This window comes from Pristiophorus japonicus, chromosome 3 (assembly GCF_044704955.1).
Source record: "Pristiophorus japonicus isolate sPriJap1 chromosome 3, sPriJap1.hap1, whole genome shotgun sequence".
NCBI classification, from domain to species: Eukaryota; Metazoa; Chordata; class Chondrichthyes; family Pristiophoridae; genus Pristiophorus; species Pristiophorus japonicus.
In genome coordinates this window covers 92,004,577-92,030,213 of record NC_091979.1, presented here as the reverse complement: position 1 = coordinate 92,030,213, position 25,637 = coordinate 92,004,577, and the positions used below count along the sequence as shown (strand labels likewise).

Genomic DNA, 25,637 nt, shown 5'->3' with positions numbered 1-25,637 from the left:
TCTTGGCACTTAAGTTTTCAATTTTTTTTGTGCCAATTGATGAAAATTATTAATTTTTACACCAGCAGCACTACTGCCACCAGTGGTCTTCCCAATGAGAATCCTCTATCTGTTGTGTTGAAGAAAGTGGAGGACCAATTGAAGGCAAACTGGTCAGGGTGCACAAGAAGTGCTCTGTGCCCAATCACTGGTACCTGCACAGCCATGTCTGCAGAATTCGGTGAACATAGTTAACTTTGGCAGATGATTAACACAGATGTCGGCTCATCTTCCCAATGGAAACTTGGAAGCAGCGTAATTAGGATATGCGAGTTCCTGACAAACCATAGTGTTGTATGCTTCCTCGAGAGCACCTCAAAATCAGTATATCATGCCTTTAATTGTACTCCATGAAAGAAGGCATACCAGTTTGATCATCAGCCAACATACACTGATTGCCCGTTCCACCAAAATTGCCACCAACCACTTATTGTAAATCTTGCCATATCCACCTGGCAATGATTATGATGATCTATCTTCTCGGGTTCTGGGTCAGCAGAGAAATGAATGCAGATCCACCAGTTGCAGTAACCATGCAACATAGGATTATCACATGCAGTGAAAGTAATGTCAGTTGTAGCCCCAAGCCTGTGTTCACATGCGAGCTGGACTGCGGCAGTCCTGCCCTATGGGTTTAGTGCCATGGATTGACACAGAAGAATACTATCCCCATAAACACTTCACATTGCACCATCTCTACTTGATGGCTTGCACTATCATTTTCTTGCAGCAGCATGTCTGTACATTAGGTTTCCACTCCCTTCTTTTTTCCTGTCTCTTGCCTGTTCCTGTTCTCTGCCCATTCAGCCATGGCCATGGATTAAGAGGCCTTTTGAGACTCCCCAAAGGCTTTCAGAAATGTGTACCCCTGTTGTGACACTCTCCTTCAATTATTCCCTATCCCTTTACTTTTCCTCTACTACCAACATCTTTTTAGATCTGTCTACAATTATACCTGAAGTCAGCTAAAGGAACTGACAGAGAAAAATGGTTGCAATAGCACACTTCTGTTCCAGTATGTCTAAAACCTGACAATAGCCATTCCGACAGAAATAACAAAAAGAAGGAATATTTAGCTATTTTATCAGTTCGAAGTGTCAGCCCTGGCTCAGTGACAGCTCTCTCGCCTCTTGAGTCACAGGTCATGGGTTTAAGGTCCACTCCAGAGACTTAAGGACTTAATGTAGGCTAACACTTCAGTGCAGTACTGATGGAGGTGTTGTACTGTTGGAAGTGCCATCTTTCAATTGAGACATCAAACTGGAGCTCTGTCTGTCCTTTATGGTAAATGTGAAAGATCCCATATTTATCCCTCACTCAACATCATTAAAATAAGTTTGTGTGGTAATTATCATGTTGATGTTTGCGAGTCTTTGACTGCCGCATTTCCCTATATTACAATAATGACTACTCTTCAAAAATACTTTGTAGGGTGTAAAGTGCTTTGGGTCGTCCTAAGGTCTTGAAAGGCACTACATTTTTTCTGTTTTTATTTCAAAGCACTCTTGCAACGTCTTATTTTGTTTAATTCATTCCCGGGATGTGGACGTTGCTGGCAAGGCAACATTTACTACCCATCCCTAGTTGCCCTTGAGAAGGTGGTAATGGGTCTTCTTCTTGAACTGCTACACTCTGTGTGGTGAAGGGTAGGGAGTTCCTGGATTTTGTCACTTCCTAAAGGTCAGTGTTTTTATGAATAACTAAATAAATATGAGGCAAGAATAAATGTAATTATGGCCTCCAATTATGGTACATAAAAATACCAGTCAAATTTTAAAGATGTAATGCGGACATATAGAAGGAAATATACTGTGGGTGAATTTACACGGAGATGTGTGTGCATGCATGCGAACTGCCTTTGTGTACTGAAGTAAAAATTATGCTTCTGTAGGTGAACATGTATATTGTTAGTGGATATCTTGAATTGTGTAAGCTTAATCCCTTATCCAAGAGAAGGTTTTCTCTCTTCCCTTACAGTAATGTGTTTTCACCCTGTATTACATCAAAAGCTTTTACTAAGTCGGTACGTAATCAATATAGGAGCTGATTTTCCTCTGTTGACTCTTTGCACCAACTTCTGGGGTGTTAGGAAGAAGGCAAGGGGTGGAGACCTGTAATGTCAGATCTCTGTCCCATTTGCAAATAGTGCATATTTCGTGTGGAATCCCTGGCACTGGTGGGAAGTTTCTGCCTGACACAGGTTGGAGTATTTAAGTGGTGTATAAATGAGGTGGGAGTGACATCATAACGCCTCCTATGTGATTTTCCTAGGATTCCATTGGGCAGACATCTGCCCCAAGCAAGCTGTGCATAAGAGGTTGCAGGATTACCCTTTTAGATTGGAGAATCTGTAAAGGGGGCAGCCAACAACTTCGACTAAGGCATGTGTTTATTTTATTATGTTATTATTTTTGGGTACAGCACAGCTGCCCTGCAAGGATGGAAACAGCAGCCAGTAGGTATGAATTTCATCGAGTTTGCAGGGCTTCAAAGCCTCAAATTGGAGCAAGCACCAATTCTCAGTTGGTGATTTTCGGCACTCACTCACATATTTAAAATAGTTAAACCAAGAAAGACAGCCAGGTTCAGCCAAGGTCAACTTGGGTGCTTGAGAAAAGCATAATGACCAACTTGCACTGGAGTAAGGAGGTGGGAGTAAAATTGGGGCCATAGACTCTCAGACTTATACAATTTATCTGTTCAAATGAATGACCCCTTATTAATAGATGATTTCTTAATTCCAAAGGAAGAACAAATAATGTTAACATTGGAAGAGGAAGGAACAATTCAATTACCATTGGAAGGAGATTGCAGGTAGAATTTATGTGTAAAACTGAGCTAAAGGTTTTCTTTGAGGTACTATATAGATTGTTATTTTACAGGAAATAAAGGTTCCACACCTGTTTACTATGATTTTACAAGTGACAGATAAAACTGTTCATTGAAAGTGTTCATAAACCAAGCAGCTTTACGAATAAAAACTCATCTCATTGAGAACGGCCCACCAATCTGTACGGAAGATATTGCAACTACACCCAAGGATTTGTCAGATGTCTGCATCACTTGGAAAGGACACGTTGGCAAACTCATGATGATGTTAAGTCATATTCAACTGCCATGTCCACTAAAAGGAAATGTTGTCACAATTTCATTCTTACCAAAAGCACTTCAAGTAATAATTCACCGTTGCTGAGCGATATTATTTATATAAATGGATCACACTTCAGTCCTATTCACATCGATAATGCTTCTTATTTAGAATTTACTGAATCTGAAGGAGCGTGTGATATCACCCTTGGGTCAGTGGTAGCACTTTCACCTCTGAGTTGGAAATTTGTCGGTTCAAGCGCCACTCCAGAGACCTGACCACATAACGTAAGCTGATATTTCATTGCGGGAGAGCAGCACTCTCTGAGGTGCCGCTTTTCAGAAAGACAATAAGCCTAGTCCTCACCTCGCCTGGATAGCGTGGCGGTCCCGATCTGCATGAGAACACCAGCAGCAGGTCGGGGCCATAAAAGGCGAGCTGCGAGCAGCGAGCAGCCTCTGGACAGCATGGTGGCATACCACTCCAGGGAGCAGTGTGAGCTGGTGAAAGAGGGCGACAGCAGTGAAGAGGGATACTGGATTGGACATCATCAAGGTCCAGTTTGGTGATTGGACCGTGGCAGGTACAGCAGGATCGGCGAGGTCGGGCCGGAGGAGCGGCGAGAGATCGTGGAGTAACGTGATTGGGGCCCAGGAGAGGCGTGAGTTCGGGGCCCAGCAGAGGCGATGGCCCTGGGACAGCATGGGCCAGCCCACACTGCGATATATGTACGCAATAGGTCGGTGCAGCAGAGTTGGTTTCCAGTCATCTTGGTTAATCCTTGCCAATGGGCCAAGACCAAGCCCTGTCAAGCCCGTGGGGTGGCTGGTGTGCAGCGGCCACCACATGTTAAAAAAATCCACGCACAGACATCTTCCACCCTTCAACATGTAGATCGGGACCTGGAATATCAAGTCCTTCTTTGAAACACCTGTGAACTCATCCCTTTTTGGTGTGGAAGGAAGTCATCCTCGATACGAGGGACTGCCTAAGAAGAAGATATAGATTGTTATTTTACAGGAAATAAAGGTTCCACACCTTTATGTTTACTATGATTTTACTAGTGACAGATAAGACTGTTGTCTATATATCAGCTTGCGAGCAAACTATGGGGTTGATTTTCCTGTCTCCCAGGAGCTGGACAGGCAATAGTGTATCTAAAGTGCACAATGCCTGTGCTGGCCTCAGTACACATGAGTTTGGTGGATCATTTGCATAGCCTAGTTATTCCTCCTGGCAGGGTCTTGCACCTGGAAAGGGGGCGAATGCACAGCACAGCTACACGCCTCAGAGACTTGCAGCTGCATAACTGACTGCCAGCCTCAGGACCTTGTGGCTGCTGTTGAAAAATAGTATCAAGGATGTTTCCAGGCCTGAAGGTCATTTTGGAAGCTATCAAAGAAGTTTCTAATGGCCTTTATAGTCCTCCCTTGTTTTCTGCCTGGCTCCCTGAGATCCTCCCTGATCTGAGGATGCCCAGGCACAAGCCTTAACATCAACTTCTTTGATTGCCCCTCAAAATAGCTCCCCTTAAATCAGAGATACAGGACACTGAGGTTGGAGGGCTGGGATCACCCCATTCTACCTCATCTCCACACCTGCACTGTCCTGCACTTAGGGCAGTGCAGGTCCGTCTCTTTGGTGAAAGCCCAGAAATCCTGGGGACATGTAATGGAGGTGGTACCATAGGTAAGAGCGCTCCCACCGTATTTCTTCTGCTTTGTACCAGGGGAACAAGCCTTCTCTGGGCAAAAATGCTGGAAAATCAGACTCCGGATCTGTACTGTTAGTTGATGCTTTTTATAAATTTTGCTTTGAATTTGTGTAAGAATGTAACATGCATCTATTTATATTGCTTCTTTAATATTAACTGCAAGAATTAAATTGCCTCTCGGGGGTCAAGTTTCGGGCCGAGCCTAGAACGGCGCAGCCCCGCGAGCCACGCCTGATTTCCGCGCTCAAAATAGCGGCGAAAACTTACCTCGGTATTCTCTCCACCTCAGGTCGATCCAGGCCCTCGACACGGCGCAGCACAAGCTGTGGGGGGGCGGAGCCAGGTCCCGGCGCTGAAAACAATGCTGGGACCTCTGCACATGCGCGCCACAGTGTGCGCGCATGTGCAGTTGCTCCAGGCGCCCGAAACTGTGTGGGAGGGGCCCGAAGCACGCCGCCCCTAGCCTTGGTCGAATGAGGTCACCGGGGCGGCGAAGATCGGGCTGCACCTCCCTCCTCCAGCTCCTGCTCTGGCTGTGGCTCCTCCGGCTTCCCCCCCTGTTCAGCTCATGCTCCCTCTGGCTTTCTCATGCCCCCCCCTCCCCCTTCAGCTCCAGTCCGCTCCCTCTTCCTTTGGCGGGGCCAGCCCGCCCGGCATCTTGCTGGTGGCGGGCCCGCCCGAAGTTTTCAGCCCTGCTTCTTCATGTCAGCCGGGCCCGTTCAGCCTCCCCCCTCCCTCCCTCTCCTCTCCCCCTCCCTCCCTCTCCTCTTCCCCCCTCCCTTTCCTCTCACCCCCTCCCTCTCCTCTCCCCCTCTCCTCTCCTCTCCCCCCCTCCCTCTCCTCTCCTCTCTCCCCCTCCCTCTCCTCTCTCCCCCTCCCTCTCCTCTCTCCCCCTCCCTCTCCTCTCTCCCCCTCCCTCTCCTCTCTCCCCCTCCCTCTCCTCTCTCCCCCTCCCTCTCCTCTCTCCCCCTCCCTCTCCTCTCTCCCCCTCCCTCTCCTCTCTCCCCCTCCCTCTCCTCTCTCCCCCTCCCTCTCCTCTCTCCCCCTCCCTCTCCTCTCTCCCCCTCCCTCTCCTCTCTCCCCCTCCCTCTCCTCTCCCCCTCCCTCCCTTCCTCCCTCCCTTCCTCTCCTCTCCTCTCCCCCTCCCTCCCTCCCCTCTCACCCCCCTCCCTCCTCTTCCCCCCCCCTCCTCCTCATCCCCCCTCCCCTCGCTGTCAGAAACACATAGACACTGACAGACAGAGAGAGAGACACCGACACTGACAGAGAGAGAGAGAGAGAGAGAGACGCACACTGACAGACAGAGCGAGAGACACTGACAGAGACAGAGCGACACACTGGGGGGGCCCCGTCCCAACACGCTGTTGGAGGGCTCCCGGTGTTGCAGTCAGTGAGTAGAAACTTAATTTTTTATTTATTGATTTAAAACATTTTTTTATTAAAACAATTTTTTTTGATTGATTTATTGGTTCATTTATTGATTTAGTTATCATTTATTATTGATGATGCTCTTTATTTGTAAAAGTGATGTGTTTCATGTTTGTAAACTTCCCTTCCCCGCACCCCCCTCCTCATTTCCTATGCCTGATTTTCGAAGTTTTTAAGCAAGGTTTTTCTGAGCGTACAAAAATCTACACTTACTCCATTCTAAGCTAGTTTGGAGTAAGTTTTCGCTGCCTAAACTTTCAAAACAGGCATAAGTGGCCGGACACGCCCCCTTTTGAAAAAAAATCTGTTCCAAAATGAAACTGTTCTAACTGACTAGACCTGGAGCAAACTAAATGCTGAGAATTGCAATTTCTAAGATACTCCATTCTAAACCAGTTGCTCCAAAAAGATAGGAGCAACTCAGGCCGAAACTTGACCCCATATTGTTATGTTTTGATTAAGTTGTAAATGTGCTGTAGTCAGCACCAAACAATCATCAATCATTTAGAAAGAATGTTGATTATCAAAGTGATTCTTCAAAGTGTAACTTTCTTTAGGGATGACCCTTCTGTTATTAATATTTCTGATGAAATGGCCAAAACCTCTGTCTGGAAAGCACTCCCCATGAATGCTGAAAATGCAAAAAATAAGGACACTTCCTTTGCATCAAAAAGGTACTTTTTATTTAAATTTATTTCTAAAATGAGCTGAAAAGATGTTTAGCATTAACAATTTTTTAGTTCAGATGTACTAAGAGTGTGTATTAATGGAGCACTTTGGAGTTTCAGTTGTTTGGAAGGGAAGTAACATATTTTTGGTATTTCCAGTTACTATGTGTTTCCTGCATATATAATTTACAGGATTCTATCTCCAAACAAGATGCTTCAGCTTTTACAAACTTGTCATCTTTGAGCCAATTATCAGCGTGAAATGAAGAAGTATGGGGGTGAATAGCACTGACTCCCACACTCAAAATGGATTAAAGGAGAAATCACCCCTAAAAGAGAGCTTTGTGGAACGAAGGAAAGTAATAGAATCAGTGATTGATTTGAAAAGGTTGTAAAATCCATGCAGTTCGTTTTAGAAGTTCTGCCTACACCTTCAAAGTTAATTAGGTAAAATAAAATATATATGCCGGAGCTTCAACATTGACTTCAATGGAGAGGAAAATCGGGTGGGCTGTATAATGGGCGGCTGATCCAGTATCGCCTGTTTTATGCTGCCATCAAACTTAACAGTTCCGCCAGTGGAGCACCAATGCACTGCACTATTGGATAGAGAACTGGTTGGCAGACAGGAAGCAGAGAGTCAGGATAAACGGGTCCTTTTCAGAATGGCAGGCAGTGACTAGTGGAGTGCTGGACAGGCTAATGGATCTCAAGGTAGACAAGTCCCTGGTCCTGATGAAATGCATCCCAGGGTATTAAAAGAGATGGCGGAAGTTATAGAAGATGCATTCGTTATAATCTACCAAAATTCTCTGGACTCTGGGGAGGTACCAGCGGATTGGAAAGCAGCTAATGTAACGCCTCTGTTTAAAAAAGGGGGCAGACAAAAGGCAGGTAACTATAGGCCGGTTAGTTTAACATCTAGTGGGGAAAATGCTTGAAACTATCATTAAGGAAGAAATAGCGGGACATCTAGATAGGAATAGTGCAATCAAGCAGACGCAGCATGGATTCATGAAGGGGAAATCATGTTTAACTAATTTACTGGAATTCTTTGAGGATATAACGAGCATGGTGGATAGAGGTGTACCGATGGATGTGGTGTATTTAGATTTCCAAAGGGCATTCGATAAAGTGCCACATAAAAGGTTACTGCAGAAGATAGAGGTACGCGGAGTCAGAGGAAATGTATTAGCATGGATCGAGAATTGGCTGGCGAACAGAAAGCAGAGAGTCGGGATAAATGGGTCCTTTTCGGGTTGGAAATCGGTGGTTAGTGGTGTGCCACAGGGATCGGTGCTGGGACCACAACTGTTTACAATATACATAGATGACCTGGAAGAGGGGACAGAGTGTAGTGTAACAAAATTTGCAGATGACACAAAGATTAGTGGGAAAGCGGGTTGTGTAGAGGACACAGAGAGGCTGCAAAGAGATTTAGATAGGTTAAGCAAAATGGGCTAAGGTTTGGCAGATGGAATACAATGTCGGAAAGTGTGAGCCCATCCATCTTGGAAAAAAAAACAGTAAAAGGGAATATTATTTGAGTGGGGAGAAATTACAACATGCTGCGGTGCAGAGGGACCTGGGGGTCCTTGTGCATGAATCCCAAAAAGTTAGTTTGCAGGTGCAGCAGGTAATCAGGAAGGCGAATGGAATGTTGGCCTTCATTGCGAGAGGGATGGAGTACAAAAGCAGGGAGGTGCTGCTGCAACTGTATAGGGTATTGGTGAGGCCGTACCTGGAGTACTGCGTGCAGTTTTGGTCACCTTACTTAAGGAAGGATATACTAGCTTTGGAGGGGGGTACAGAGACGATTCACTAGGCTGATTCCGGAGATGAGGGGGGTTACCTTATGATGATAGATTGAATAGACTGGGTCTTTACTCGTTGGAGTTCAGAAGGATGAGGGGTGATCTTATAGAAACATTTAAAATAATGAAAGGGATAGACAAGATAGAGGCAGAGAGGTTGTTTCCACTGGTCGGGCAGACTAGAACTAGGGGGCACAGCCTCAAAATACGGGGGAGCCAATTTAAAACCGAGTTGAGAAGGAATTTCTTCTCCCAGAGGGTTGTGAATCTGTGGAATTCTCTGCCCAAGGAAGCAGTTGAGGCTAGCTCATTGAATGTATTCAAGTCACGGATAGATAGATTTTTAACCAATAAGGGAATTAAGGGTTACGGGGAGCGGGCGGGTAAGTGGAGCTGAGTCCACGGCCAGATCAGCCATGATCTTGTTGAATGACGGAGCAGGCTCGAGTGGCTAGATGGCCTACTCCTGTTCCTAATTCTTATGTTCTTATGTTCTAATGTTCATAGCTAGGGGATTTGAGTATAGGAGCGTGAAGGTCTTACTGCAGTTGTACAGGGCCTTGGTGAGGCCTTACCTGGAACATTGTGTTCAGTTTTGGTCTCCTAATCTGAGGAAAGACGTTCTTGTAATTGAGGGAGTGCAGCGAAGGTTCACCAGACTGATTCCAGGGATGGCTGGACAGTCATATGAGGAGAGACTGGATCAACTGGGCCTTTATTCACTGGAGTTTAGAAGGATGAGAGGGGATCTCATAGAAACGTATAAGATTCTGACGGTACTGGACAGGTTAGATGCGGGAAGAATGTTCCCGATGTTGGGGAAGTCCAGAACCAGGGGACATAGTCTTAGGATAAGGGGTAGGCCATTTAGGACTGAGATGAGGAGAAACTTCTTCACTCAGAGAGTTGTTAACCTATGGAATTCCCTGCCGCAGAGAGTTGTTGATGCCAGTTCATTGGATATATTCAAGAGGGAGTTAGATATGGCCCTTACGGCTAAGGGGATCAAGGGGTATGGAGAGAAAGCAGGAAAGGGGTACTGAGGGAATGATCAGCCATGATCTTATTGAATGGCGGTGCAGGCTCAAAGGGCCGAATGGCCTACTCCTGCACCTATTTTCTATATTTCTATGAAACACATTCAATACACTATTCCGCTGAGTTTCCAGCCACTGTGGGGAAATGCTGAGTTTGAGGAAAGGAAAAATCGATGGTAGTTAAATCTAGGCCTATTCCTATGCATATCCCAGTGACTGGTAATGGCAGACATCTGAAAGCAAGTTCTCTCCACCCTCACAGCTGCTCTTTCAAACTTTCTTCCGCCCAGATGTTGTGTAGCTTGGGGAAATCAGACCACTAATTGAAGGGAAAATAGAAGAGCTTGCCCTCAGATAAATATAAAATAATAAAATGTGTTCAGTAAAATTGCATCTATTGCAAATCAGTTGCTGGTACCAAATATTCTATTTGCTGCTGGAACACAGCTAAGTTTAGCACATGAAATACAATAAAATAAGATTACAAAATTGAGGCAGATAAAGGAGGAGCGTGTGAGTTAGGCATGGAAATGTACAGTGCTCCCATTTTCTGCCAGTTGTTGGTGCTGTGGCTATGATACAGCTGTTGGTTGTCAGTTGATTTCCTTCTGATATAATATTCTTCACGGCATAGTTCATCGGGGCAAAGAGTGCACACATTGCAAAACCAAGACATTATACACACAGGTAAAGAACCAATGCTGAAACCAACAACGCTGCAAGAACATAGCCACGGCACCACTGATAGTAGACCTCACATACAATAGTTGCTATATTCCCTTGTTTCTTTTTCTCTCATTTTTTCCAGAATGGCTGAACACAATGTTAGGTTCCACATGTTCGCTGATGACACCCAGCTCTACCATACCATTATTTCTCTCAACCCCTCCACTGTCTCTAAATTGTCCAACTGCTTGTCTGATATCCAGTACTGGATGAGAAGAAATTTCTTCAAACTATATATTGGGAAGACGGAAGCCATTGTTGTCGGTCCCCACCACAAATTCCATTCCCTAGCCACCGACTCCATCCCTCTCCCTGGCAACTGTCTGAGGCTGAATCAGACTTTTCACAATCTTGATATCTTATTTGACCCCAAGATGAGATCCTAATCACATATCCATGTCATTACCATGTCACCCCCATAACATCACCCGGCTCGGCCCCTGCCTCAGCTCATCTTCTACTGAAAGCCTCATCCATGCATTTGTTACCTCGAGACTTGACTATTCCAATGCCCTCCTCGCCGGACTCCCACATCGGTAAATTAACTTCCAGTGTTTATAGTGTTTATTCCAACGCACTCCTGGCTGGCCTCCCATGTTCTATCCTCCGTAAACTTGATGTCATCCAAAACTTTGCTGCCCATGTCCTAACTTGCATCAAGTCCATTCACCCATCACAACATAAAAACAAAATACTGTGGGTGCTGGAAATCTGAAATAAAAACAGAAAATGCTGGAAATACTCAGCAGGTCAGGCAGCATGTGTGGAGAGAGAAACAGAGTTAATGTTTCAGGTCGATGACCTTTCGTCAGAACTGGAAAATGTTAGAGATATAACAGATTTTAAGCAAGTGCAAGGGCAGGGAAAGGAGGAGGGGAGGAAAGAATAAAAGGGAAGGTTTGTGACAGGGTGGAAGGCAGGAGTGATTAAATGACAAAATGTATGATTGTACAAAGCAAAAAGAGATGGTAATGGGACAAGTAAAGAAACAAAAGATGGGTTTAGAAGAGGTGTAAATGGGTATAGCAGAATCATCAACAGGTGCCATGTGAAAAAAGTCAGCAGAGGTTATGGTCTGAAATTGTTGAACTCAATGTTCAGTCCAGAAGGTTGTAAAGTGTCTAATAGAAAGATAAGGTGCTGTTCCTCGAGATTAAGTTGAGCTTCGTTGGAACAGTGTAAGAGATCAAGGTCAGAGTGGGAGTTCAGTGAAGAATGAAAGTGACAGGCACACTTGTGGACTAAACAGAGGTGTTCCGCAAAGCACGCACCCAATCTGCATTTGGTCTCCCCTGTGTAGAGGAGACCGCATCGTGAGCAGCAAATACTGCATAATAAATTGCGAGAAGTACAAGTAAATCACTGTTTCACCTGGAATGTGTTTGGGGCCGTGGACGGTGGGAAGGGAGGAGGTAAAAGGGCAGGTGTTGCACCCCTGCACTTGCATGGGAAAGAGAGGGGGTGTTGGGATGATTGAGGAGTGGACCAGGGTGTCGCGGAGGGAGCGGTCCCTTCGAAATGCTGAAAGGGGAGGGGAGGGGAAGATGTGTTTGGTGGTGGGATCATGCTGGAGGTGGCACAAATGGTGCAGGATGATCCGTTGAATGTGGAGGCTGGTGGGGTGAAAGGTGAGGACAATAGGAACCCTATTATGGTTCTGGGAGCAAGGGAAAAGGGTGAAAGCGGAGGTGCGGGAAATGGAATGGACACGGTCAAGGGCCATGTCAATCACGGTAGAGGGGAATCCTCGGTTGAGGAAAAAGGCAGACATTTCGGAAGCACTAGTATGGAATGTGGCATCATCAAAACAGATGCGATGGAGACAGAGAAACTGGGAGAATGGAACAGAGTCCTTACAGAAAGCTGGGTGGGAGGAAGTGTAGTTGAGGTAGCTGTGGGAGTCAGTGAGTTTATAGTGGATGTTTGTCGATAGCCTATCTCCAGAAATGGAGACAGAGAAGTTGAGGAAGGGAAGAGTTGGAGATGGATTATGTGAAGGTGAGGGCAGGGTGGAAATTTTCCAGTTCAGGGCGCTAGCAGGAGACGGCACCGATACAGTCATCAGTGTACTGGAAAAAGAGGTGAGGGAGGGGACCTGAGTAGGACTGGAACAAAGAATGTTCCACATATCCCAAGAAAAGGCAGGCATAGGTAGGACCCATGCGGGTACCCATAGCAACACCATCACCCCTGTGCTCACTGGCCTGTATTGGCTCCCGTTTAAGCAATGCCTCGATTTTAAAATTCTCATCCTTGTTTTCAAATCCCTCCATGGCCTCGCCCCTCCCTATCTCTGTCACTTCCTCCAGCCTTACAACCCTCTGAAATCTCTGCGCTCCTCAAATTCTGGCCTCTGGAGTGCATAAGGGATGGTTTTCTAGACCAATATGTCGAGGAACCAACTAGGTGGGGAGGCCATCTTAGACTGGGTGCTGTGTAATGAGAGAGGATTAATTAGTAATCTCGTTGTGCAAGGCCCTTTGGGGCAGAGTGACCATAATATGGTGGAATTCTACATTAGGATGGAGAATGAAACAGTTAATTCAGAGACCATGGTCCAGAACTTAAAGAAGGGTAACTTTGAAGGTATGAGGCATGAATTGGCTAGGATAGATTGGTGAATGATACTTAAGGGGTTGACAGTGGATGGGCAATGGCAGACATTTAGAGACCGCATGGATGAACTACAACAATTGTACATCCCTGTCTGGCGTAAAAATAAAAAAGGGAAGATGGCTCAACCGTGGCTATCAAGGGAAATCAGGGATAGTATTAAAGCCAAGGAAGTGGCATACAAATTGGCCAGAAATAGCAGTGAACCTGGGGACTGGGAGAAATTTAGAACTCAGCAGAGGAGGACAAAGGGTTTGATTAGGGCAGGGAAAATGGAGTACGAGAAGAAGCTTGCAGGGAACTTTAAGACGGACTGCAAAAGTTTCTATAGGTATGTAAAGAGAAAAAGGTTAATAAAGACAAACGTAGGTCCCCTGCAGTCAGAATCAGGGGAAGTCATAATAGGGAACAAAGAAATGGCAGACCAATTGAACAAGTACTTTGGTTCGGTATTCACTAAGGAGGACACAAACAACCTTCCGTATATAAAAGGGGTCAGAGGGTCCAGTAAGAAGGAGGAACTGAGGGAAATCCTTATTAGTCGGGAAATTGTGTTGGGGAAATTGATGGGATTGAAGGCCGATAAATCCCCAGGGCCTGATGAACTGCATCCCAGAGTACTTAAGGAGGTGGCCTTGGAAATAGCGGATGCATTGACAGTCATTTTCCAACATTCCATAGACTCGGGATCAGTTCCTATCGAGTGGACGGTAGCCAATGTAACCCCACTTTTAAAAAAAAAAGGAGGGAGAGAGAAAACAGGGAATTATAGACCGGTCAGCCTGACATCGGTAGTGGGTAAAATGATGGAATCAATTATTAAGGATGTCATGGCAGTGCATTTGGAAAGAGGTGACATGATAGGTCCAAGTCAGCATGGATTTGTGAAAGGGAAATCATGCTTGACAAATCTTCTGGAATTTTTTGAGGATGTTTCCAGTAAAGTGGACAAGGGAGAACCAGTTGATGTGGTATATTTGGACTTTCAGAAGGCTTTCGACAAGGTCCCACACAAGAGATTAATGTGCAAAGTTAAAGCACATGGGATTGGGGGTAGTGTGCTGACATGGATTGAGAACTGGTTGTCAGACAGGAAGCAAAGAGTAGGAGTAAATGGGTACTTTTCAGAATGGCAGGCAGTGACTAGTGGGGTACCGCAAGGTTCTGTGCTGGGGCCCCAGCTGTTTACATTGTACATTAATGATTTGGACGAGGGGATGACATGTAGTATCTCCAAATTTGCGGATGACACTAAGTTGGGTGGCAGTGTGAGCTGCGAGGAGGATGCTATGAGGCTGCAGAGCGACTTGGATAGGTTGGGTGAGTGGGCAAATGCATGGCAGATGAAGTATAATGTGGATAAATGTGAGGTTATCCACTTTGGTGGTAAAAACAGAGAGACAGACTATTATCTGAATGGTGACAGATTAGGAAAAGGGGAGGTGCAACGAGACCTGGGTGTCATGGTACATCAGTCATTGAAGGTTGGCATGCAGGTACAGCAGGCGGTTAAGAAAGCAAATGGCATGTTGGCCTTCATAGCGAGGGGATTTGAGTACAGGGGCAGGGAGGTATTGCTACAGTTGTACAGGGCTTTGGTGAGGCCACACCTGGAGTATTGTGTACAGTTTTGGTCTCCTAACTTGAGGAAGGACATTCTTGCTATTGAGGGAGTGCAGCGAAGGTTCACCAGACTGATTCCCGGGATGGTGGGACTGACATATCAAGATAGACTGGATCAACTGGGCTTGTATTCACTGGAGTTCAGAAGAATGAGAGGGGACCTCATAGAAACGTTTAAAATTCTGATGGGTTTAGACAGGTTAGATGCAGGAAGAATGTTCCCAATGTTGGGGAAGTCCAGAACCACGGGTCTCAGTCTAAGGATAAGGGGTAAGTCATTTAGGACTGAGATGAGGAGAAACTTCTTCACCCAGAGAGTGGTGAACCTGTGGAATTCTCTACCACAGAAAGTTGTTGAGGCCAATTCACTAAATATTTTCAAAAAGGAGTTAGATATAGTCCTTACTACTAGGGGGATCAAGGGGTATGGTGAGAAAGCAGGAATTGGGTACTGAGATTGCATGTTCAGCCATGAACTCATTGAATGGCGGTGCAGGCTCGAAGGGCCGAATGGCCTACTCCTGCACCTATTTTCTATGTTTCTATCTAACGAACTAGCATCAACAACTCTCTGCGGTCGGGAATTCCACAGGTTAACAACTCTCTGGGTGAAGAAGTTTCTCCTCATCTCAGTCCTAAATGGCCTACCCCTTATCCTAAGACTATGTCTCCTGGTCTGGACTTCCCCAACATCAGGAAAATTCTTCCCGCATCTAACCTGTCCAGTCCTGTCAGAATCTTAAACGTTTCTATGAGATCCCCTCTCATCCTTCTAAACTCCAGTGAATAAAGGCCCAGTTGATCCAGTCTCTCCTCATATGACAGTCCAGCCATCCCTGGAATTAGTCTGGTGAACCTTCGCTGTACTCCCTCAATAGCAAGAACGGCTTCCTCCAATTAGGAGACCAAAACTGGACACAATATTCCAGGTGAGGCCTCACTAAGGCCCTGTACAACTGCAGTAAGAGGTAAGGAAAGGTGGGGGAGGTAAGGAGCGAGCAGGCTCGGAGCGGGGGGGGGTGGGTGGGTGGAAGCTGGGGGGCGAGGGAAGGAGCGGCTGGCCGAGGTAATGAGTGGGGGTGGGCGAGGGAAGGAGTGGCGTGCCGAGGTAAGGAGCGGGGGGGTCTGGCGGGAGGTGGGGCCTGGAGAGTCTGACGGGCGGTGGGCTGAGGTAAGGAGCGGTAAGTGGTGGAGCCTGGGGATTCGGTGGCGGCCCGAGGCGTGGGAGAGGTCAGCAAGTGGTCCGAGGTGGGGGAGTACAGCAGCGGATGGGGGCGGGGGGGGCGACCGCAGGTCCGGATTCTGGAACATTTTCCGGATTCCAAATCTCCCCGCCACAGATCGTCCCAGTGTCCGGATTCCGGAACAGTACAGATTCCAGAACTCCGGATTCTCGACGCTGTACCTGTTCCTCAACTGTACTCTAACCATCTCCTCGTTAAAGGCAGCCCATTGTTTGATTACAGTTTTGCCTGGCAATCTTTGATTCCAGTTTACCCGGGTCAGATCTATTCTCAACCCACTGAAATTAGCCTTCCTCCGATTGTATTTTTACTCTAGATTGCTCCGTGTGTTCTTTTCCATAGCTAATCTAAACTGTACGATACTGTGATCACTGTTCCCTAAATGTTTCCCTCCTGACACTTGCTCTACTTGACCCAACTCATTTTCCAGAACCAGATCCAGCAATGCCTCCTTTCTCATTAAGCCAGAAATGCGCTGATCAAGAAAGTTCTCCTGAACACACTTCAGAAATTCTTCCACCTCTATGCCCTTTCCATTATTACTATCCCAGTCTATATTAGGATAGTTGAAGTCCCCCATTATCACTACTCTATAGTTCTTGCACCTCTCTCTAATTTCCCTGTAAATTTGCTCCACTATATCCTTCCTTCTAGTTGGCGGCCAATAGAATACACCTAGTCGTGTAATAGTACCTCTATTGTTTCTCAACTCTAACCAAATAGATCTGTCCTTGTCTCCTTTCTCTCCAGCTCTGTAATATTCTCCCTAATTAATACTGCCAACCCACTTCCTTTCTTTCCTTCGCTATCTTTCCTGAACACCTTGGGGGTGACATTTGGTAGTGCCATGTTTGGGGCGTTAAGTTTTATCTGTTTGAACATTTAGTGCCTGGCAGGATAGGCTTCAAAATTGTGGGAAATTCGGCGCTTTCACCTCAGAAATGAAGGGAAGCAGTATCTGAGATGCTAATGGCCTCAGTGGGACACTGCAGGGACGCTATTACCAGAGCTGTACCCAATTTCAGCTGACTTTCATTCAGCGATAAACCACCTCCTGTTCTTAAAAGGGATTTCATTTCAGGCAGCATCTGATCATTTTCATCATTGCTGGAGTTGACTGAGAGCTGGAAGGAAGGTCTGCGATGGTGCTCCAATACCTCTTAGAAGGGCCTCTCGTTTCAATGACCTGATATTGGAGACATTGATGGGGGCAGTAGAGAGAAAGAGAGATGCACTGTTCCCTCCATCTGGGAGAAAGCCAACACCGCAGGTTTTTAGGGCCATGCAGGCAGAGGTGGCTACTGAGGTGTTGGCCAGCACCATGGTTGACAGAAGCCCAACACAGTGCCGAAAGAAATTCAACAGCCTCAGTTGGGTGGTCAAGGTGTTTGCACAACTCTGACATACCAGCCTCTTAGTATGTGCACTCTGCAAACCAGCACTTACCCCAGCAGGCAACCATCAACAATCTGTACCTACTCACAGCGACATCCTCATTTCATGCCTTCATTTCAGCTATTTAACCACGGCAGACATATCTTCCACATAAATAACTGATACTCACACTGGTTCCTTTCTTTTGCAGGCCAAGATGGCACACAACAGAATGGAGCAGCAGTGGACTGGAGGGGATAAGCTGAATTGCGGCAGCTGACTGACCTGGAGTGCTGCGATTCATTGGCCCGGAGATGATGGGCGCCATGGCTGGCGGAGATGTCGAGCCTGCTGGGGGCAACAATGGTATCTTTATCCCCTCTTCTTATCCCACTTCCCCATTAAACCAGAGGGCTTTATTACTTTCCAGCTCCTCATACAGTCTGCCTTCCTTGCTCCATTCCTACCCGCCTGCGACTCTTAAATTAATGCGACTCTTGTGCCATTTATGCTTTCAGATAACCATGCAGCAGATGAGCAGCCTGTGCCTGAGCACCCCCCAACTGAGTCACAAGGGAGAAGAAGAGGGTGACGAGGATGAGGAGGGGTAGGAGGAGGAGGAGCCAAGCACTGCAACACTGCTTCTCTCACCTGCAGGCAACAGCTCAGATACTGGCACTACGCAATCCTTAGAGGTTAGCTTAGTACAGGGGTCTGCACTGGGTGATGCACTGGAGCCTCACGGGCTGCAGCACGGTCAAGGGGAAAGGGAACCTCTGGAACCATCTCCCTGGAAGATGAGTTCACACGTGAGTTCTGCTGTACAGGACTCAGATGAGGACCTCAATGGGGAGGCGTCCACACAAAGAGTGATGGCCATGCACTCCGACATGATAGGTGCAATGGCAAGGATGCCCGAGAGCCTGTCGGAATTTGTAAGGAGTGTGGAGGAATCCGTCTCTCACATTGTACACAGCTCTGCGCACACCATGGAGCCCATTATTGCCAGTGTGCATATGATAGTGGATTCCCAGAGAAACCATGCTGATCCAGACCTCATGATGCATGTGATAAGCGTTGTGGCTGCTTCCACAGGTGGAAGCAATGCAATGTCTTGGTGCTGTAATGGAGTCAATGGTTGCTCGCATGAAAGCTCAAAGTGCTCTCATGCAGTCTCAGCTACATGCCACTCAAGCTCTGACTGCTGCCGTTGCCGCTGGGTCCACCATAGTCGACTGGGAATCTCATGGTGTCACAGCAGCCCAGCAATCCTGCAGCAGATTGGTGGGAATGTTGAGGTGCTGTCCCGGGGGAATGGCATTGGATCAGTGGAGCAGGAACTTGCTGGACTGAGAAAGGAAAATCTGGCGTGGAGTATCGGGATGACAGCATTCCTGATCCCACCACTACCACTCCGCCATTGCACATGTCACTGCCTGTCAGCCAGCCAGCCCAGACTGCCGCTGCCCAGCCTGAGGTGGTACAGTCTACAGCCGAAACTTCCAGGCCCAGAGCAGGTCGAGGGCGTCCTGCAAGGCCATCTATAGTCTCTGGTCCTGACACATAGCAGCCTTCCACCAGCCATGCTACAGCCACCGGGGACACGCTGCAGAGGAGTATTAGAATAAGACAACGAAAGAGGCAATATAAGGAAATTCACAAGGATGATGAATAAATACAGTTTTACATTTTATTGTTGTTTGATAAATGTTGATTGGAATGTTTAATGTTGTCTCTCATTTCTGTCTTGGGGCTTTGGTATGGAAGGGCAAATTGATGTGGTGATGGGTACTTGGTGATGTAATCCTGCATCTTGCCAAAACGGTCATTCTTCATTGTGGAGCCTGCACATGAAAGGCAGAGTTCGGTCTTTGCCACCTGGATGTTAACCATCACCTGGGAGGACTGAGAAAAGAAAATCTGGTGTGGAGTATCACACACTCCTTGCAGAACCTGCCATATTTTCCTTCCATTAATTTTAATAAGTGGGTCAGAATTTGCGGTTTTTAATAACAGCGAACTAACAGCAATCGCCATTATTACCTCTTTGAAACTGACTGCAACTTCCGAATGTAGCGCATGTGCATCTAAATGCAAAAATACTGAAGTTGCAGTCAGTGCTCCAACACTGGCTGCACTGTGGCACCCTCTATTCCCGCCCCCCCACACCCACCCATAGCCAGCAAGCAGTGAAATCAGTGAAACTACCGAAAACTTGGGCTTTGCCATATTAATAACGCTGTTAAATACCCCTTTAAATGTTATGCTTTGCTGAATTAGATGTAACTGGGGTATTAACAGTGTGCTAAACAAACGTTACGGCCCTGAAAATTTAATTAAAATTTTGTGGAGTGTTAAAAATTATAATTTTTAAGTAACTTAAAAAGAAATATTTTTTTGAAGTTGTTCATGATATTTCAGATTCTACCTTATCCCCAATTTTTGTTTTGCTCCCTGTAACATTGTCAAAAAGTCTGGATAAAAACAGCTTCTCATTTCCGGGTTCCCTGTCTGTGAGAATTTTGAATTGTGATTGGCTGCATAGACACCTTGGGACCGAAATACCCCCCCCCCCCCCCCCCCTGCGCCGAAATTGCGGCACACCCAACATGTTTCGACTGTTTTTACTGCAACGGTAGATGTGGTGGCCTCTTGCGCAAAATTCTAACCTTTGGCTTTTTTTTCGAGCAGCCCAGAAGTCGGTCATAATGGTGGCAGAAGTGCGGCAGTAAGTAGAGGGGCGGAAGTGGGCGGAGTGTCCGCCGCTGTCACTCATCAGCATAGTGCTGATGACGTCATCACGCTAACGCATTACCACATATCTCTGCCCTTCACTTAAAGGGGAGAGCGGCTGCGATTTTTTTAAGTTAGGTCTACTGGGCCTCCAGAGAGGCTTTCGGTTGATCGCGGGGGCATAATTGTCAGCCAGACCTGGAAGATGGCCGACAAAGAAAAATAAGATGGCGGTCACGGTAGTAGGTCCTTTCCTTTAGTGGCAGCCACGCCGCCATTTTACAAGCACTCCAAACACAGTGCACCGACAGAAGAAGCTGTCAGCGGCACCGAATGGCGGGAGCAAGATTTTCTGCGTTTGGGGGGGCACATCGGCGGTGGGGGCTCTGATGACACACTTGGGATGGATCGGCAGCAGCGGAGCGGTAGTAGAGCGTGCCAGGGATACCGCAGGAGCACAATTTTCAAAATGGCGGCCATTCCACGAAAAATCGGCAGCCATTCCACTCCGCAGCGCTGCCACCGATTTCCGGTGGTAACAGGCCTTAATGGAAGGGGCAATTTCGGCCCTGTTGTTTAAGTCACAGCAGCATCGCACTAGGGAATTCCGACTATATTGCGCTGAAATCACTTGAACATTGAACAAGGCAAACAAAGCAAAGATTGCGAGGTCTCCGTGGGCAGCTTTTTTGGGGGACAGCAGCAGACGCCTTTGCTATGCCACTGACTGCAAATTCTGGGCTACTGTGTTCTGTTACCAATGTATGATCCCACTCCCACTGATTTTCCACTCTGTGTTCTGCCCATGTGATGCTTAATACCCAGGCAGTAAAGATGAAAACCTACCCCTAAGCATCAAGCAGGCTATTCAATCGTGGAGGGCACTGTAGCAAGCCTCATCCTTTTTTTCCCGCTTTCATACATAAACACATTTCAGCAGTGATCACTTGAGAGTAGTCAGAAGTGAAAATTCTGGGTGATTTTACCCTCTCCAGCCCACTTGTGCTTAGGGACTGAGGTTAGATAATTTGACAAAGAATGGCAATGAAAACTCGGGCCTTCTGGTCTGTATGGCTTACTATTCTTATCGGGGTGCATTTACGTACGAAACCACTGGGAAAGCTGGACCTTTTCAAAATATAGCAATTTAAAATATGTTTTAAAATTCAACATTAATCCTCACAAATAGCCATGGGCAATGTTCTCACTAAGGTGCGTGCGCGTGCAGCCGCGCAGTAATCTGAACTGTCCCGCGCAGGCAGCCAACCGACTTTTACATTGTAAATACCGCGCATGCGCTGAAATTTAAAGGGACTGCACATGAAAGGAAATCAGCAGCGCAGAACAAAGAGCAACTTACAGGTAACATAGGTCATGGGATCTCCAAAAAATGGTATTGGTATTGCTTTGTTTTAGGGTTAAGGATTTAAGAAATGTTTTTATATCAGTGAATGGCAAATAAAAAGATAAAACGTTAACAAACAACCACTATGAAAATTAGTGTAATATATGGTAAAGGGATATATTTTGCCTTTTGATACAAGCTGCTTAAATGAGGCTTATTATTTAAGGCTTATTATTAGGATGGAGAAGTGGATCAGATTTTATGGCACAGTTGTCAAATGCTAACACTACAGTTGTGACTCTGCTATTTGATGGGGAATAAGGAAATGGCAGAGAAATTAAACAAATACTGTGGGGGAGAAATTCGCATGGTTTGCAACTCCTGTTAGCAACTAACGATTTCACACCCCAGCAGGGGAGCGCTGACAGTTCTCACGAAATTGCGCAGGAGTAATCGGAGGTGCAAAACCGGTGGTGCCCGGGCTGCTGCACCTCTGGTGATTACATCATTGCCATATGCAGCGCTCCGTTTTCGCCACACGCTAACGTGAGCATAGGGCCCTCCTTTAGAGGGGAGGGCACGCTGCGAGCTCTACACCGGCATGGACCCCGCAAAATAGACAATGGAAGGCTGGATCGGTAAGTTGGCCGGGACCCTCCCCTTTACTTTTCGCCCCATGAGTAGAGTGCAGCCCGGTTCGTGACCTGCAAGGCTGGCACTGACATCGCTTCACAGGCGCTCCTCAATTTCCGCTGCAGGGCGAAAATAGGTAGCTGCGCACGGCGATGACATCATCATCACGGGGGCAGCAGCCCGGGATGCTACCGCACAATTTTGCGGGAGGCGGTAGAGCCCCCTCTCACATGGAGGAAATCTTTTGCGTCCCATTAGCGCCCCCCCAGGAATGCTAAAGGTAGGCGCAGACGATGTGAATTTCTCTTCCATGCGTCTTACTGCAATTATATATAGCTCTGGTGAGACCACACCTGGAGTACTTGCCATCGAGGGAGTGCAACAAAGGTTCACCAGACTGATTTCTGGAATGGGGGAATTATCCTATGAGGAGAGATGGCGTAGACTAGGCCTATATTCTCTAGAGTTTAGAAGAATGAGGTGATCTCATTGAAACACACAACATTCTTAGAGGGCTTGACAGGGTAGATGCAGGGGGGATGTTTCCCTGGCAGGGGAGTCTACAACCAGGGGTCACAGTCTCAGAATAAGAGGTCGGCCATGAAGAAAAATGTCTTCACACAGTGAATCATTTTAATTCTCTACCCCAGAGGGCAGTGGAGAGGCTCAGTCTTTGAGTATATTCAAGACAGAGATCGATAGATTTTTTGATATTAAGTGAATCAAGGGAAATGGGGATAGTGCAGGAAAGTGGAGTTGAGGTAGAAGATCAGCCATGATCATTGAATGGTGGAGCAGCCGCGAGGAGCCGAATGGCCTACTCGTGCTCCTATTTCTTATGTTCTAATGTTAGTTATGCTGTTGATCATCATCAGATTGTTATTTTGGAGTATTTTTTATGTTCCGCAGAATAACAGGTTAGTCAATTAATTTATCAATCCAGATTAACAACACATGGATTATTTATATTCTACATCTCATAATTCCATTTTATAAACTAAAAGATATTCATTATGTATTATTGATATTAATATAGTTATACACTCAATTGAAGTTTATTACAATGGAAAGTTTGAAAATAGCAAAGTTTGAGCCTTTTGCTGTTTAAAGTGTGCCACTTTTTCTTTCAATGTCAGCACAATGTTGATAGGTTGGATATTCAAAAGATAAACAAGATAAAAACTCTGCTTGGAAAGTCTTGATTTTGAAAAAGAACTGCTAACATCACCAGATTTAATTAAATATATGTTGAGCACTCTTGCAGTGGCTACGATTGTGCTGAATGTCTGAGACAGGATTAACATCTCTCTTAACTTACTGTTTCATTCATTTCTGTCATAAGCTCCCCTTCCTTACCTCTCTAGAAGCTAATCCCCAAAGGTAAGTCTGTCTTCCCTTTGAACATTTCATCATTTATGCCTGTGTTACTTTGTATAGTTTTTTGTTCACTCTCCAGCTTTTCAAACTGTTTTACACAAGCTGTGTAGATGATACAGAACCAAATATAAGATAGAAAACTTTATACATTCTGAGAAATCAGGCACAAACAACTTGCATTGTTCAAAAATATTACTCAAATTACAATTTGATTATGTTCTGTCTGCACAGCTGTAGTGTAAAAGGTTTGGTTTTACTTTTTGTTTTATAGTTTGCTGACATGGCAGATGTAAGCTGTTCTCTTAAATGCTACTTTGAATGAAAAAACAGTTGCTAGTATAAGATTGCCTTTGAATTGCACAGTTTCCTAAACAGCCGCATGGATCATCCCACTTGTAGTCACTCCATATTGTATTCAGTTGCATTTTAGCTGCAGCATATTTAAGCATCGGCAACTTTAACTTTTTCCTTTCTCCTTTTTTCAGCTCACATGATAATCATGAACGAAGAAAAGAGAAGAAAACTGACTCAGGGAAGAGTATCGACAGGGAAACATGTCTTTGATCTATTTTGTATTCAGCTCCATGTTTACCTGTGTGATGAAAAATTGATGCCACATTTAAATATTCCCTCCATTTCAATTCCAAATTTACTAGACTTATAATGTAATAGTTTATCATTGAGCACATAATAACTTATGAACAGTGTTGGATGCACTACTATTAGGTACTAATATGTGTCTAGAATTTTAAATGTGAAAATATTAGTGTATCAAATGTGCAGTTGACATAAAAAAAGGCTGCGGTTTACTTGTTGTAATGTAGTGATCAGTATCTCATTTAGGTTTTATACCTGTAATTTGAAAGTCAGTGTTTGTGATTTTACATTTTAAATATGTGGTTGTGTCCTGTTATTATACGTTACTTTATATTGCTTTACAAGTTTATATTTGACCCTTAATATTCAAATGTGATGAGTTAGTGTCCCATTCTAAAACTATTATCTTTTTAGATGCTTTTCATAATCTCTGTATTTCATGTATTATGCAAGATACAAAAGCTTTATCCGGAAGGTATAAAAGATAGATATAGTTTTCCATAGATTTATGGTTATGTAAAATTCATATATTTTCCAGTTTAGATCCCTTTCTAAATCTAGTGTGCATTAATTTATGCATACTAAGCAAGATAACAGATGTCATAGTAAAATGTCACAGCAATTATGCGATTTTACTTAATTCTGCAGGGTTACATGCATTGCTCAAGTGTGGAGTTATTAGAATTAACTGTATCCAAATAACGTGGTTAGAATCAATGATTTTGTGGTTGTGGGTATATCCTGATAATACCATAGCTTTACTTCAGCTTGCAATATTAAAGTGGCTGCTTATTTTGCACAATATTTGTAATTTATAGTACATTTTCTCCGGATATGTTAAACATTTTTAATGTTCTGAGAATGGAATGAAACCAGCTATTCATTATTATTAGCAAGGGGTCTACGTTGTTTCTTTAAACATGTTAAATCCAATAGGATAGGTAAAGCAGCAATTTTCCTTGTAAAATGGATGAAGTAGACAAAATATCTGTAATCTGTCTGTGTACAAAATAAGAAGACTGTATAAGCACTTTTGAATTCTCACACAATATTTCTCTGTAATGTGTAGTATAAAGTACAAATTTTGTGATTTGAATTTAGAAATCTCACTTTATTCATGATACAGTATCACAAATCTTTTTAATGTATGTAAATTTATTGTTGTTTAAAATCTATTAGTGTAATTAATTTTTCATCAGACTGAATCTGTGTATGATGGCTAAACAGTATTAAAATTGGTGAACCAATTTATTTTAAACTACTTTATTGCACTTTCTTGATAAAAAATTAATTCAATAGCAAAAGTTACGAGCAGTTTTTTAATGCAGAAATATAAATACAGATTTATTCTATATAAATCAGTTCTTGTGCATCTTTTATGGACTTCCTGTATTAAACAGTTCAAATAGAATTCACGAAAATGATTGAAAATGTCCTATTCTCTTAAAAGATGATAAAACAAGGTAGGTGTAACCTATTGTTGAGGTTTTCAGCATTGTATACATTGAATAACTTAAAAACACAATTTTGTTTTATTTTCACTAACTATGAAAATGTTTAGTGAGACCTAATGAAAAGGTCATC

At 44.9% G+C, this 25,637-nt stretch overlaps 1 protein-coding gene across 1 annotated transcript in view; it reads left to right on the top strand.

The window, feature by feature from the left end:
* The window catches only part of LOC139254146 (sodium-driven chloride bicarbonate exchanger-like), a 319,096-nt gene extending 294,658 nt beyond the window's left edge, over window positions 1-24,438 (top strand). The window contains exons 24-26 of the mRNA XM_070873648.1: window positions 2,786-2,853; window positions 6,827-6,943; window positions 23,942-24,438. Coding sequence (XP_070729749.1) covers window positions 2,786-2,853; window positions 6,827-6,943; window positions 23,942-24,020 — 264 coding nt within the window. The 3' untranslated portion in view covers window positions 24,021-24,438. The remainder of the gene's footprint in view (window positions 1-2,785; window positions 2,854-6,826; window positions 6,944-23,941) is intronic.
* Window positions 24,439-25,637: the final 1,199 nt, after the last annotated feature.